The 16,227-nt window shown below is 47.2% G+C and overlaps 1 protein-coding gene across 1 annotated transcript in view; it reads right to left on the minus strand.

The window, feature by feature from the left end:
- Window positions 1-249: 249 nt before the first annotated feature.
- The window catches only part of LOC144173177 (uncharacterized), a 172,976-nt gene continuing 156,998 nt past the window's right edge, over window positions 250-16,227 (minus strand). Inside the window, exons 5-6 of the mRNA XM_077701688.1 lie at window positions 9,001-9,403; window positions 250-369 (exon numbers count right to left, since the gene is read on the minus strand). Coding sequence (XP_077557814.1) covers window positions 338-369; window positions 9,001-9,403 — 435 coding nt within the window. The 3' untranslated portion in view covers window positions 250-337. The remainder of the gene's footprint in view (window positions 370-9,000; window positions 9,404-16,227) is intronic.

The following is a 16,227-nucleotide window of genomic DNA, read 5'->3' on the forward strand; positions in this document are numbered from 1 at the left end:
CACCAAATCTTCCTCCCAGCTGGCGTTGCATTTCTATGGTAGCCCTATAAACTGAACAAGCCCGCTACATCAAACCATGGGGACGTTTTGCATATAACTCATTTAATAAATAATGTCAATGGCTTGTAGCCGGTACGCTTGTGGAATTTGTTGACGAGCCGAGCATAGTGCTCGGCCACACCACTTAGGACACCCGAGCCCTTTACGAAACACAATTTGGCAGGACCAGAAATGCAACATGCTCGTAGCCCGACGACAGCGTCCTCCATTTGCTCTCGGCCAAGAACTCCTCTGAAGAGGCTATAGGTCTGGACGACGGCAGTCAGCTTTGCTCGTTTCACATTCGGCGCACCCAAGTGTTCCTGGGCACTGCAAGACACATTGTACATTTTAAGTTTATCGACGTTTATATAAAAACGAAGAACGAATAGTTCAGGAACAATTAATGCAGTAAAAATGCATGAAAATGTGTGGTTTTATATACATTTCTTGAACTTAAAGCGGCACGGTTTCTTCAACGGTATAAGGCAAAGTTGCCCTGGATCGGTGCCCAGAACAGGGATATACCACTGGCGTTCACCACCACTTCTTTATTGACGTAGAAAATGTGAAAACTATTTATGAAAGTTGCCGCCTCCACACACAATCTTCGCCCGAAGATTTGTGACGTCAAAAATACTGAAGGGTGAAACGTGATTGGTGGAGCTTGAATAACACGTTGTCAGAGAGTAACATAAAGGCAAGTAAATATAAAGGAAAACACAGATATCTGTAAACTTGTTCGTAATACAGTTGTATTAAAAGACAGGCACTTCGGTTATGAAACATTACCGACGTGACTGCTATTATGGAGTGGTCGGTAAGCTATGTTTTAGTTTCGACTTTCCTTACAGATTCTGCGTTGACGCGCTTGTGCTGGCTTGTCTATTATGCAAGCAAACGTGAAATTTGCCGTCCATTCCTAATACCTCAGTAGAGTGCGCAACAGCCAGTGCAAATACACTAAATTATTCGATCAATAGATTATACGTTAAAGGGACCCGGCAACACTTCCGATAAACGCTTGCACTCTTTCCTTCGCGTCTGGAAGCACTGTGAAAGCTATAGGTATCGTCAGCACGGAGCGGCACTGCGTCATGTGCTTGTCGCAGGAGATAAGTCTTTCGGTAGTCCTTTGCTTTTGTGGCTTTCTTTTTTAAGAGGCTATCGAATGCGTTCATTATTGCAACTAAAGGAAAGCGATCCAATAGCCGCTATACCGCTGTAATGATACAGAGGGGGCCATGCCGACAAAACACAAGTTTGGTTCATTCGGAAAATTGCATCGTTAGAATCATACTGACACCACTTTTAACGTAACCTTCCTGAAATAAGCTACATATTAGGAAAAAAAGGGAATGGTCATGCAGGCCACTAGCTCATTTTCCGCAAAATAAGCCAAATGTCATAAGCCCTTCTGTGTGATTGGCTGAGGCAGACAAAAGCAAACGCAAATTAGGCAGGGCTTAAGCTTGCCGAATTAGCTATTCGCGCTTAAATGTAGGGAACATTTTTATAGCAGGGAGAATTGTGGGGTAAACAATTAAACTTACGGGCGAACACGTAAACAGCGAAGCAGTTAGTACGGCACTTTGCCGGCTGACATTGCCTAACACAGCCGTCTGACACTCTGGACTTACCTGAAACAACACAGACCAACTGACACAAGCGGCACAGTCGCTTGCGTGACCATGTTTGTCGAGTGAAAGCTTAAAGGAGCCATGAAAACAAAATACAAGTTTGTTTTATTCGAAATATTTCGTGTTTTATAGTGCCCCTAGCGCTTGTCCGGATACAAACGATGCTCTATTCACTGCGAAATTAATCAATTTCAGTTGAAATTTTGATTTTCCCCCTAAACCATGTTTTCGTGGTCTGCAATGACATTACGAGAACCGATCGTTCTGCAGCCTAGGGTGCCTTTATTCACGCGTTCGCCGTACAGGGTGGAGACACGTATACGCTCTGCCATTTTGGGTCACTCTCTCACCGCCGGAGTAAGTCATTGTATCAAAACCGCGCTAAAATTATCGCCGCGACGCGGTTTACTGGTGAAGTTTGAATCATGTTATCTGTTTTGCGTTGCTGTGTTTCGTGGAAAATGAAAAGAACAACGCGTTGAGCACGTTGACCCAATTGCAGCGGCACGGGACCATTCAAAGGGTGTCTCCACCCTTTACGGCGGTGTGGCATCGAGGTACTCTACAGCGGCGTCCGCGCATTTGTTTACGTTACTGAACCTAGATTGGGCCACCATACCGTGGCAAGCCATATTTAAACCGGGCTTGTTTTTGTTCTAGGGGAAAATAATCGTCTCGTCAAACATACTGCTCGCTCGACTAATATGGTCACGTAAAACACCGTTGCTCGCGTGAATCAGCCAGTGTTGGCTGAGACAGCCCCAAAGCCCCACAGTGCTGTGCAGCTAAACCAAGCATAGTGAGCGCAGTACCAACAGCAGCGCGCATCAGTACTTCTATGTTTACTGTGCTTTCGTAAGTTCCACAGTTTGTCCCACCATTCTTATTGCTTTAAAAAGGATGTGCCCTAAATGTAGGCATAAATAGCTCGATCTGCAAGCTTATGAAGTCAGTCTAATTTGGGTTTGCTTTTGCCTGCCTCTGGCAACCGCAGAGCTGGATGGTATGACATCATAGGTTCTGTTGCGGGAAATGAGCGAGGGGGTCGCATGGCCTTTCCCTTTTTTCCCAATTATATAGCTTATTTGAGTGACGTTTAAGGTAAAACTGGTGCCAGTATCATTCTAACAAGGCCATCTTTTGAATGAACAAAACTTGTGTTTTGCCTTCATGGCCCCTTTAAGCTTGCGGTTACGATTAGTATGAACTGTAATGAAAATACGGCAGGTGTACAAGTCCGGCCAACAGTACAGTGGGAACAATAGCACTTCAGCAATATTACAGCGCTCTCGTGTGAACGGATGGGGAGGTTGACTCATCCAGCTCAGAGAGATCGACGCAGGAAAGCCATTGATGCGTTTAACAAACAACACATTTATTCTAAACACTATCGTCCAGCTCAGAGAGATCGACGCAGGATAGCCATTTATGCGTTTAACAAACAACACATTTATTCTAAACACTAAAAAAACCCTAAAGCAAAGCACTCCAGAAATCAATTGCACACACCCGATAAACAATCAAACCACAAACTAAATATCTCAAAATACAATTCAAAGCAAACCCAAAAGCTTACACAATAAAGTTTCTGTACACTCGAATCCCCTGTCCACAGGTTACTAATTATTCATCTTGTTTTAAATACCGTCCCTACAACAACTAGTCCCAAGTTGCGTCTTATACGATGTGTCCCTACTGGACTAATACCGTCCCTACAATAACTAGTCCCAAGTTGCGTCCTATACGACGTGTCCCTACTGGACTGGCCTATTCCGGTCGTCGGCGTTGACGTGTCGCACCCTTGCGTGGTCGCGACTCGGTGGTAGCCGTCGTCGTCTCGCGTCGATGCCGGCTTTCGATCGGTCGTTCCTTGGACGGCCTGGGCTCTGTGCGTCCTCCGTGTTTCCTCGGTAGCTAACCCCTGGTAGCCGCTGCCGCTGGAGGTCCCAGGTAGGTCTCGGCACGGACGTAGCCTTTCGGGGCCGTCGAAGCGAAGGTCGACGGAGCGTGGACGTCGACCGCAGGTGCCCTACCGCCGCCGCTGGGGCCACGAAGACGCAGGTTCGTGGTGCGCCTAGGACGCCGCATCCGATGCGAACTCGGCCCGCTCCCGCGCAGGCTTGGTAGGCATAGTCGTTTGCCTTGCCACGTCCCCCTGGCTCGCTCCTTGAAGCTCACGTGCTCCTTCCGCCTCCTGGTTTCTTGCCTCCTCCTTCTCCATTTGTGCCCCACTTTTAACCGCTCTGGGCTTGATCGCGGCGCACTCTGATTGGCTCCTTGCTTTTAGATGCGACGCATCTCTTTACCTCGCCTTGTCCCGCGTCGTTGTCGCGGCGTAGTCCGCATCCTCGGCGCGGCAGCTGTGCGCTCCGCCGCTCTCACCGCAGCGCCATCTGTGCGTCAGCGCGGTCAGCTCGCTCCCGTCGCCGTGCCAGCTGTGCGTTAGCGCGCAGCTTGCGCTCGCGCTTGCACTCGGTTAACACATGCGCATGCGCTGCTATGCGCAGGTATGCGCTGCTCTCTCTCATTCCGCTGCATATAAACGCGGTAAGTGCGCCGCTCCGCTCAGCCGTTCCGCCGCCGGCGCTCCGATGACATCGTCCGATGATTTGAATAACGCAACGGCAACCCCCGATGCGTCGCATCTACCCCATGGTTCCCCTCGCGGGAAGATGGTGTAAATTTTTCGTACACATATATGGTCATCACGCCACTTGTCTCCTGCGCGGGGTTCTCTGATTGGCTAACCAGTGCACTACCACATTTGGCCGTGATGCCTCGGCGTTTAGGCGTGGCGTTCGTTCATTGGTTCGTTCCTGGCTCGTAGTTCCGTTTGTTTGTTCTTTTTTTTTCCTTTTCGGGGGTTTTGATGCATCTCCTCCCAGGGGGTGCCCTGACACATGACAAGCCCCATCTATGAAAATGGGCGATCAACAAGATAACCAAACACTGGCACTTCAGCAGTACTGCAGTGCCATCTATGCAAGTGGGCGATAAACAAGATAATCAAACGGGTGCCTGTGAGATGGTCGCAGCGTTGATCGGCAGGATATATTTAGTTGTAAGGCCCTGCTCTTAATACGTCATTCTCAACGTCACAAAACACGATTTAATGGGAGAATTGAAGTTTTGACTTGAAAGATTTAATTTCTCGATGAATGAAGCATCGCTTGCTGCCGAACAAGCGCTTAGGGCCCTATAAAAACACCAAATCTTTCCTATAAAACAAGCTTGTTTTGGTCCGCATGGCCCCTTTGAGCGTCGCTGACCACCACTCAGGCAACTGCGCGTGCTTTTGCAACTCCTTCTCCCAAGTCGCATCAGCTCGCAGATTTATTGTGCTGTTCACGCACGTTCAGCCTTCGTGGCCGCGGCGGCCGCTTTTCGGGTAAGGGCGAAAAGCAAACTCCAGTGTGTTTCAGATTTCGGCGCAAGTTAAAGATTCCCATTAGGTCAAAATTTATCCGGAGCCCTCCCCTACGGTGCGCTTCATCGACTGCGTTGCGTCGGCGCGTTAAACCCCACAATCAATTAATCAATCAATCAATCAATCAATCAATCAATCAATCAATCAATCAATCAATCAATCAATCAATCAATCAATCATCGGCACACTTCGTATGTGATCTTGTACGTCAAGGGGAAAATTCGGGTACAATGGGGGAGAGAAATTACCGCTGTGATTGTTTTTTCTAATAAGGGAAGCTTCTGTCGTCGCCAAAAAAGGCCGGAACAAAACGGCAGCAAAAATGTGTATCATTCAGTTTGAATAAAAAAAAACTGTTCAGACTCTGTTTGCTTCGTTGAGTGGTATCTTTGAGAACTTGAGCTGAAATATCATTCTCTTCCAATCTTCGCTCACTCTCCCTCCCTTAACATTTCCTTTCGAGTTTGTATGCGAGCGCGCGTAGGCGAAACATTTTGGCGGGAGATTTGAACGCTTACATGGACACGTGTGATGAGCCCGGTGAGAGAGAGGGGGGGAAAGGAATGAGGATTCGCTGGGCTGGTGGGGAGAGGTGTCAGTTTGGCGCGCGGGGGTCTGTCATTGGAAGTCAACCTGATGGATTAGCAGGACTTGATTGCTGGCTAGTTGGTTCCTGATGTACGAAGGAATAAGTTTGCGCAAAAGACGAGGACGAAGAGAACAGAGGACAAGACGAGCGCAACTTCCAGCTTTATTTTGCATGAAATAACAACACACATATATACCTCCCACCGGTGTTACCCTCTTTCCAATCAGCAGCCACACCACCCGATTTGGCGTAACAAGAATCTCATGTCAAATCAACAAAAAAAAAAAGAATTCGATAAAACCGGGTAACCAAACAGTATGCACCAGATAACAGATACTACTTAGACTGAGTACATTCCTTTCACAATCAACACATGTCGCACCTGAAATCAAAGATAATCGAATAAAATGAGATCCAAAAGGGCATAAAATGACAAAGAATAAAATGTTAACATATGATCACACGGGTGGAAGAATCGAAGTGATGAACAACGCAGCTCGCGTTTCCAAGACTTATGAGACGCTAAAAGGAATCAAACTTCGACACGACACTAGGCTTTTATCATCAACACGTGTCAAACCGAAAACCAAGGATGAAAGAATAAAACCATAAAATCAGAGACACAAGGCGTAAAAACTCTAAAAATAGAATACTAACAGGGGTGGGCTGGGCGAATAGATCCCTCTCTCGTTAAATTCCGCCTACATTTGATGCACCAGGGACGTTGTAAGTGCTTCTGAGATATAATGGGAGATGGGAATCGATTGATTGATTGATTGATTGATTGATTTATTTATTTATTTATTTATTTATTTATTTATTTATTTATTTATTTATTTATTTATTTATTTATTTATTTATTTATTTATTTATTTATTTATTTATTTATTTATTTATTTATTTATTTATTTATTTATTTATTTATTTATTTATTTATTTATTTATTTATTTATTTATTTATTTATTTATTTATTTATTTATTTATTTATTTATTTATTTATTTATTTATTTATTTATTTATTTATTTATTTATTTATTTATTTGAGGGTTTAACGCACCGACGCAACGCAGGCGATGAGGCGCGCCGTAGTGGAGGGCTCCGAATTTATTTCGACCACCTGGGCATCTTTAACGTGCGCCGAAATCGCGAACACGCGGGCGTTTTTGCTTTTCGCCTCCATCAGAAAAGCGGCTACCGCAGCCGGGAATCCATCCTGCGACATCGTGCTCAGTAGCACGAGAGGGGAATCATGAATGAAGTGTACGGCGTATTATAAGTCAACGTTCCGCTGATAGTTGTCAAACTCTTTTAATAATTTAATGTGGTCCTAAATACATCCGTATCACTTTTTCAGTCGCCCATTCTAATCCTTCGGTGGAGTCCCAACCAAACAAATGTCACGTTTAGAATATCCATGAGGAGGTCTACAGTCACAGACAATAAATTAAATTCGGAAGTAGAGGCTTGCACTCGCGCGCAAGACTTCAATGGCGAAGTAGTTGCAGACGAGAATTTCAGAACACACGTTTTAGTTTCAGTGTCATTGTTTATTTGCATAGGTGCGATGCTAGTAATCGTCGTCATATGCATCGAAGAGGCCGTCGTCTCCGCGGCGAGTAATGGATGCAGAGTCATCCCCAGCATTGTAGACTTCCACCAGCTCTTCGTCATCGACTCGAGGCACCACTGGCGGGATTGGCAAGTTGTCTCGGGAAAGAGTGGCACACTCGTAAGCATGTCTCCAATTATCCATAGTGGCTTCTAGAAAATGCAGCGGCCGCGGTGACCTCTCCCAAGCAGGTTGACTTTTCATCTTTAGCATTAGTGCACTGGAAGTTTTTTTTTTAGATGCGAGGTAGCGCTTGACAACAGGGCTACTTTCCTGTTTTGCCAAAATACGAATTTAACGGAGTCGCTTCAAGCAATTCAAGAGCTTCGCAAGCAAATTTCCCTGAACCCGCTCGGCAACTTTATACTCTTACACAAAGAACTCCTCAAAGGCCACAATGTGCACATTAGAATTTACTGGATTCCAGGCCACGAGAAGACTGGTCCGCCCACGAGGCGGCACAGGAGTCTTCGAACTTTACGCCTCCACTATGCGCACGTGCCGCCTGCACTCCTCAGATTACCCAGAAATGGGCAAAATGCCCCAACACACACCCACAATGCCCCTAGTGCAACACTGACGCCAAATCAGATGTGCACCACCTAGTGTGGACGTGCCCACACTTTGCCAAACATCGCCAAGAGAGCCTAACAAACATTAATCCCAACGCCCTACAACATTGTGCACGTGCTGGATTAGACGCATCTTTATTACGAACAATTGCCACTCTCGCAGTTAAGCGTGGTCTGGCGCGAATAGTCTAACTGGGGCCGACCCCGGTGAAGACTTTCCGGCCCCCATAAGAAGAATCCCCTCTTTGAATACGGACCTTGATTAGTAGTCCACTTCTTTCCATTTTTCTCCCCACCCATACGCCACACGCCCTCCTTGCTCAAATAAAAGACTCAATCAGTCAATCAATTTTTTTTTCTCAAGCCACTGCGCGTGTTGAGGACGCTCGGAAGCCGCCACGAGGCACGCGCTCACAAACGCTGGACCTTTTCTTGGTATTTTTTCCTGCATCGCCGAACTTACCGCTTGTGCAAGAGCTCCGCTGTTAAACCGCGATTACGAAAATGTGAGCCAGAACACACAAACAGCGCCATTTCCTTCCACGCTAGTCCAATTTACGCGTGGGTTTATTACAGTCACAAAATTGGAAAATGTGGCTTTCAAAATATGCCGTTAGAGCGCCATTATTGGACATCCAGCAAAAGCATTTTTCGCTTTCGTGTGTTCTGGTTAAGGTTTTCACGTTCTCATTTAATTTGTCCTTGACTGCACAGCTAACCGGCCCCTGCCAGCTATTTCCCTCTGTTCCGTCCGCCGTATTTGACGGGAAATACCAGCGTCACTAAATAAAGGCTTTTAGAGTATAGGCACTCTTTACTCTCGCTGTTAGGTGCCACCAGGATTTTCATTGGTCGGCCGGAACCACGTAATATTTGTTTACATATGGGCGCAGCCATTTTCTTTCTGGGCGCCCCTCCTCTCTCTGGTTCGCGGACGCTAGAGCGGCCGGTCACACTCTGCCTGTCACAACTGGCGGTGGTTTCATTGGGAGAGATGGCAACACTGCAAGACAGAAACAAAATGGCCCCCAGACGCTTCCGGGTGCACGTGGTACTCTTAAGCGTAGCTTATTTAGTGACGCTATGTAATACAGGCCATGAAAGAGCCGACGCTTGCGCTCACTCTGGTTGGCGTCGTGGTAGTCGACGGCGAAGTACACGCTCCCGTAAGGGGCGGCGCCCGCGGGGGGCCCGGCGTACCCCTGCGGCGCGTCCTGGGAGAGCGGTCCGTCCATCTCGCGGCCCAAGCGGCCCCTGAGCGCGTCCATCAGGCCCAGCTGTTGTTCGATGATGTTCGACTGCTGCTGGATGATGTTCGACTGCTCGCTGATCAGGCTGGCCTGCTGGCTCAGGATGTCCGCCTGCTTCCGCTGCGCAACCACGACCGCCGCCGGAGGGGCGCCTCCGCTGCCGTACTCGGCGGTGCCGGCGCTCGGGGGACCGTACATCGGTGCCCTCTTGCCCACCTGTCTCCCGGCTGGCATCATTGCCTGCAGCTGCGTGCCGCTAGACTGCCGCATCTCGTGCTGCGTTCGACAGAAGGGACGGCTAGTTAGCAAATTTGTTGACGGTGAGTGGACTAGTTGTAAGCGCTGTTAGGTTAGTTAACTAACCTAAAAACATTCGGTTACTTAAGACAAACATTGTTCCAATCCCCAAAAAGCACAAAATGACTAATGTATAAAACACCCGCCGTGGTGGCTCTGTGGGTAAGGCGTTGTGCTGCTGAGCTCAAGGACGCGGGTGCGATTCAAGGCCGCGGCGGCCGCTTTTCTGACGGAGGCGAAAAGCAAAAATGCCCGTGTGCTTGAGTTTTTGGCCCGCGTCAAAGACCGACCCCCAGGCAGTCAAAAGTAATCAAGAGCCCTCCACAACGATGCCACTCATCGCCTGTGTAGCGTGAGTGTGTTAAATCAGACAATCAATCAACTAATGTATACAACGCTCCTTCGTCCCGTGCTTGACTACGCATGTCCCGTATGGAACCCTCAGAAGCAGGGTGAAATCGATAAAATCGAGGCTATTAAAAAAAGCCATCGGATTTATTTGCAATCGTTATGACCCCACTTTTTGCATTTCCTTATATCTTCCCTGGAACTTACGACATTACGCACGCGTCGACTCAATGATTCAATTATTATACACTGTTTTGTTCATTCGGCGCATCACACGTCTGATAATGCCTACATCGCATTAGCCTCACCATCTATTACTTAGAAGCAATCACTATTTTTACATCAAACCTTACCGTAGTCGTACCAACACATTCAAATATAACGTCTTCCCTTTAACTGCTAAAAACTTGCACGGATTGAGTGATGCTATACGTTCACGTCCGCTGAAAAAATTTGTACTTCCACTTTGTTATTTGTCCTGGTTGTGGTTATTAACACGAAAGTGTTTTATTCCGTGGTTCACAAAGATTTCACTTATGTCATATCCGTCACGGAAGTGACGCCAGTACAACGAAGCAAACGGCCTGTAAAGAGTGCACCCCTGCACACAGGGTCTTCTTGCGGGGAAGCAACCTTTAGTACTAACGAGTACGTTATACTTAAAGTTCTTCGTTTTCGGATTTTACATTTTAACACGAAAGTGTTTTATCCCGGGATACACCGAGATTTCACTGGCGTCATATCCGTCACGAAAATGACGCCAGTGCTCGTTTGCTGAAACGACCCGCCAGCAGGACGTCGCTGGCCAAGCACACCCACAATACAGCGCCGACCCGCAAATCATGCTCAGCTGCACATCTTGCTGCACATTTCACTTTCGTGCATCACTGATTCCTATGACAGAGGAATCAACCACAGTTTTTTTGTATGGCTCTGTTGCTGTGTGTAATTGCTATGTTAATTGTTCTGGTAAATGCGCTCTCCTGCCATAGCCCATAGTAAGGGCTGCAGCATAAATAAATAAATAAATAAATAAATAAATAAATAAATAAATAAATAAATAAATAAATAAATAAATAAATAAATAAATAAATAAATAAATAAATAAATAAATAAAAATCCAAACGCTGAGGATGTAGGGCGACCTGCGGTCCTCTCCTTTTTTGCAAGGCCCATTACGAAAGTTCTAGCAACTCCGCCTGCAAATTACCCTACCAAAGAAAAAGCCACTCCATCGTAGACTTCTGCGCAAAGCACCGAGAGTACGATCGAAAGGAGAACATGTGTTTCCGGGGCCCTTTGGACAAGCAACGTTGCGGTAGACACGTTCTATCTCATTCTGGGTTTGTTCCCTACGATACATCGTGTTGGGCTGTTCATTCACTCGTTATTCTGTTTCTAAGAACGCCGTTGTTATAAAACGCTGTGCACGGTTGTTGTCTTAAAGGATTTCCAGTCAAATGACCTCGGAGAGAGTTAACTCTGAGACCACGTGGTAAATAAAGGACCCGCTAATACCGGCTGCATAGAGCCGCGCAAGTGAGAACCACTTTGTGGAAGTCTTAGAGACCACTGGGTTCTTGTTACGATCCACTCATGCCCCATTGTTTCAGTGTGGATAGCAGGAAGGTGAGATGACCACTTCATTTATCGCAACTGAAATTTAAGTGGGATAGATTGATGGCCGATTCCCATAAGGCCTCGCCGACCGCACTAGCCAGTCAGAGTTTCCAGTACCGCCTGGTCTGAGCTGCTTCAACCCTGCTCTCAGTGGTCGGCCGTGGGGTCAGGGACGGTGTGGACACTCACAAAGGGGATGATGAGTGCCTGGGTTGCGGCGATGCGGGTAGTGTGGTGTTGGGTACTTGCGTGGGTGGCGTCTGTGTGAGCGTGGTTATGCTGGTGAACGAGTATGTTTGCAGGAGGAGCCATATGTAGAGCCAAGAGATCAGGTTTCAGAGTATCGGCACTATTTTCTGTCGTTGTTGTATGCCGCCGACAGCGGCCATTGGTCGAACCGCGTCACGTGACATTTGTTTACCGCTGGAAGACCCGTGGGCGCTGATATTTTAGTGTCTCTGTGTTGCCGCGGGCGCGCTCTTCGAAAAGTCGTGATTTTCGGAGCGCAGTGCGGCTGTTTGACACGTTGAGAGCGAGTTTTCAAGCCCCCAGACAGAGTAGCGATGCCGTGCTGCTCTGTACTCGGCTGTTTCAACCGGCCGGAAGGTGGGAAACGCCTGCATTGCCTCCCGCTGCCAAAAAACGAGTGTCCTAGCGTAACCTATGGCCACTCAAAAACCGTAGCTTAAATAGTGGCTCTAGCATACCTCAGAGCCACTAAATAAGTTACGCTAGCGTAACCGAGCCTGACCTTATTGCACCGAGCACTGTCTCTAAATCTTCGAAAAGTAAACCCAGCTGTCATGGTTGCCAAGCGGCGGCCGGAACAATTCCGCCCGTCAATGTTACCAAAATGGCTGCCACCGTGCGTCAGTGTCGTTACTCTTAAGCGTAACTTATTTAGTGGTTCTAGCCGTATGTGGGCAGCAGCGTGTCCTAGCGACCGGTACGTGCGGTGGGGAGAAGTGCTGGGCGACACCTCAAGTGTCAAAAGTGCATATCGAGACGCCGTCGGGACCCCTTCAGGTGTAAAAGAAGGGCCTGCTGAGGTAGTCAACGTTCGACCTTCGTGGTGGGCCGCCTCGTTAGCGCCTGTTATGGTTGGGCTCCACAGCAACGGGCTGTGTTCCGGGGGGGCGAGGGGGCGGGGGCAGTGCGTCTCGAACATAGCTCGAGGAGGCTGCTCTGCCCATTTGAGGTGTCATGTTTTTTTACCCGCTAATACGACTGTATTCGCACTTTCCAGCGAATATAGGTGGCGCGACGGGGTATCCGAAATGGAAGACAGGACGATGATCGGGACGTCGCGTAAGAGGGCGCGTCTGGAGGAAAAAGCCGATCCGGGCTGTTTATTGTCTCTTCAGACCATCTTTTTTCTTGCCGATGAGACACGAAGATGATTTGTTGAAGACGAAGCTGTTTATACCGTCAGTCACACTGTTTTATACCGTCAGTCACACCGATGACATGCTGAGCATCGAGGGATTGTGCCTGCAACCGAACGGCGTCACCAGCCAACCGCACTGCGTGAACGTTTGGTGGCACTTCAGGTTCTATAAAGGATGCTACACTTACATCCATGCTCGTAAAATTGTTCAAGCACACATCACGAATATTTATTAAGCGACAATCAGAGCTTCGTAGGCGCAACCGAGCACAGCGTTTTGTTATTGCCATTTGCACAATTGTGTCCGGTTAAGTGAGAATAATGCGCGTAAAGTATTATTTTGTGGGCTGTTTTTACAAGGTAAGATCCAACGGCGTTTATGCAGATTGCAGGTAATAATAAAAATACCGAAACTAAATATCAAACCCTGAAGCCTCTGCGACAGCTCCTGTTACATCAGCTGTGCTGTGCTTTCAGCGCGCTGTCGGAAACGACGATGCCGCAGTAACAAGTTTGTTTATTTATTACAAATACGAACATCCTCCACTCCGGGGGAAGGGGGGGGGGGTGAGAAAGAAAAAAAAGCAGCAAGTTCAATACAGTAATCACACATAATGCTAAAAAGAGAACGAAGCACAGACAACCCAAGAAAGGACAAAATGAAATTGGAATGATGCATTTATTAAAAGAAATTAGCACGTTATCAAAAGAACAATGACGTTCTCCTGTTGATTCTTGGCTTCACTTTCTTCTCGTGCGTCCGCATAGGAGTGTTATGTGGCGGCACGGAGCCTTTCTTCAACCGCAGTTCCAGTCGCTGCCGACCGACTATTTATAAACGACACACTCAACTTGCACGACAAACACACCATCAACAACGAGAGAGTGAAATAAACTTACGGATACTGCTGCAGAAGAAGTCAGCTTTTGTGAAGTGACTACTGGAAACCCCATTGTGTTGCTGACACCTTTTCCAATGCGGAACATAGTTCTCCAAACCTTCCGGGCTTTTTTATCTTTAGGAAAGGTATGAATGGTGGCTTTTCCCGACACTGATCGATTTCTATACTGCGGTAATCAGCACATTCGATAGCTTTTTGGTTTTGCGTTCTCAATCCCCACGTTTCCGAACGCTCCGGCTACCTTCGCCCGGGACGCCGATCATCTACAAACAGCTTCGGAAAAAAGGCGCCGCTGGAAAGTGCAAATACGCGCGCCTCGGTCCTGCAAAAGTAGATTTCGAATAATGGATTTCGGATAATTACGTCATCGGCAGGAGTTGACGTACGCCGTTAGGGATGACCTAAGGTGGGTCAACGGGTGCGGGTGGATTGAGTTCAATCCGGAGGAAGATCTTTTGCCTTGAAGGTATTGTCACAGTCTGTGTATTTGGACTGTTCTGTGAGCCTGGAAGGGTTCGTATGCGGGGTTGCGGATACCTAGGGCGAGTAGTATTGTGGTCAAGGCGAAGTGAAGGGGAGGGCAGTAGGAGCGCGGCTTTGTAGGCTTTGACGAGTAGTGCGTCCAGGTCGTTTTCGCGGTCTGTCATGAGCTTCGTGTAGGGTAAGTGGTAGCAGAAACAGCTTACTGCGAACTTTCGGACAAATCTGAGGTGTTCGATTTCTTACATTCCGTGGTGTCTGTTGGTTGTCCATTTTATGAGGTCAGCGGTTTGTAGATTGTGATTGCCTAGGATCTGTTGTGCGAGGGTCGGACCTCTGTTTGCCTTGATCCCGAGGCCGAGAATGCGAGACATAGGTGCGGTGTGGGGTAATTATGAATTCTGTGGGTGTCGGGTTTACGGGAACTTTTGTGCGTGGCGGGTGTGGGATTAGTAGTTCGGATTTGTCGTCCGAGCATGTAAGGCTAACTTGTGTGAGCGAATGCCGTGGTTTGCAATCGGAGGGCGACCTCGATATGGACGTCGCTGCCCAGGGGAACCTATAGTGTAATGTAATGCGTACAGTGGGTATCTTCGCCAGAACGAAGAAAAGGGGGGAGAGGACAGCGCCGTTAGGAGTGCCTCTTGCCGGCATTGGAAAGGAATTGGCGAGATAACGAAGCTTAATCTGAGTGTGGCGATCCTATCCGTGCGAAAAAAAGAGCACGTACTTGTGTGTGAGTTGCCCCAGGTTGGGAGATGTGACCACTTGTAGTATTGTTGCGTGGGGGATGTGATCGAAAGCCTTGTGTAGATATAAAGCGAGGATCGCTTCATTGTCGTGTTTGGGAGAGGCTTGAATGATGTCGGGGTGGATTTTGTATGTGCACGCCTTCATTTCACTTATTTATTTATTTATTTGCAATACCCTCAAGGCCAAAAGGCATTACAGAGGGGAGTGGTTGCAAAAGAAAGGACAAAAGTTTTACAAAATGCAGCTGTGAATCTTACATTGAGCAGAAGTTCCTAATTAAACACTTTTAGCTAACAGGCTTTATAGCAAACAAAGGCGCGGGAATTATGAAAATTAGACCAAGAAAGGAAAAACGACAGGAAAATAAATACTGTACAGGAACAACACAACATCAGGTAATAGCATACTTTGATGACCTAAATTACACATAATTAGCTAACGCACTTTTGAAATGAAGGTGATTTTCAATGATTGCCACTGATGCGGGAAGGCGGTTCCAGTCCTCAGAGGTGCGTGGTATGAAAGACTGAGAGAAAGCGTGAGTCCTGCAAAGGGGCAACCCGACTTTAAGGGAATGATCCAGACGGGGTGAAATGTAACTAGGAGCCAAGATAAGACCGTCCCGTAGCGATGGGTGATGAAATAGCTTGTGAAACAAGTGGAGACGGAACATTTTACGACGGGATGAAAGTGAAGGCAGGTTAAGGCTGGATTTCATGGCTGTTATGCTTGCTGTCCGGTTGTAATTACAAAGTATAAAACGAGTTGAGTTGTTCTGTACCATTTCAAGAGAGTGTATTAGGTTAGCATGACTAGGATCCCATACTGCAGCAGAATATTCAAGTTTAGATCGTATTAATGTAGTGTAAAGAAGAAGTTTCAAGGAAGAAGGGGCCGTTGAAAAGTTGCGGCGGAGATAACCTAACATTCGGTTAGCATTTTTAATTACGTAATTGCAGTGAACAGTCCAGGTCAGGTTGGTCGATATATGCACCCCAAGGTATTTATAGTTTGTCACGGATTGAAGAGGTGTGTTATCAAGGTAATAGGTTGGAAGTTCATGGTTTGCTCTCGAAACGCGTAAAAATTTACATTTCTTACTATTTAATTCCATGAGCCATGTTTTACACCAAAGAGAAATGGAGTTAAGATCATTTTGGAGAGAGGTTATATCACCATCACAAGTTATCTCGCGGAAGATTACGCAGTCATCCGCGAACAAATGAATATTAGAGGTAATGCAGGAAGGTAAATCATTAATGTATATAAGGAAGAGCAGTGGACCTAGTACGGAGCCTTGTGGTACGCCGGAA

This window comes from Haemaphysalis longicornis, unplaced genomic scaffold, assembly GCF_048455015.1.
Source record: "Haemaphysalis longicornis isolate Haplotype H1 unplaced genomic scaffold, Haemaphysalis longicornis Haplotype H1 scaffold_3, whole genome shotgun sequence".
NCBI classification, from domain to species: domain Eukaryota; kingdom Metazoa; phylum Arthropoda; class Arachnida; order Ixodida; family Ixodidae; genus Haemaphysalis; species Haemaphysalis longicornis.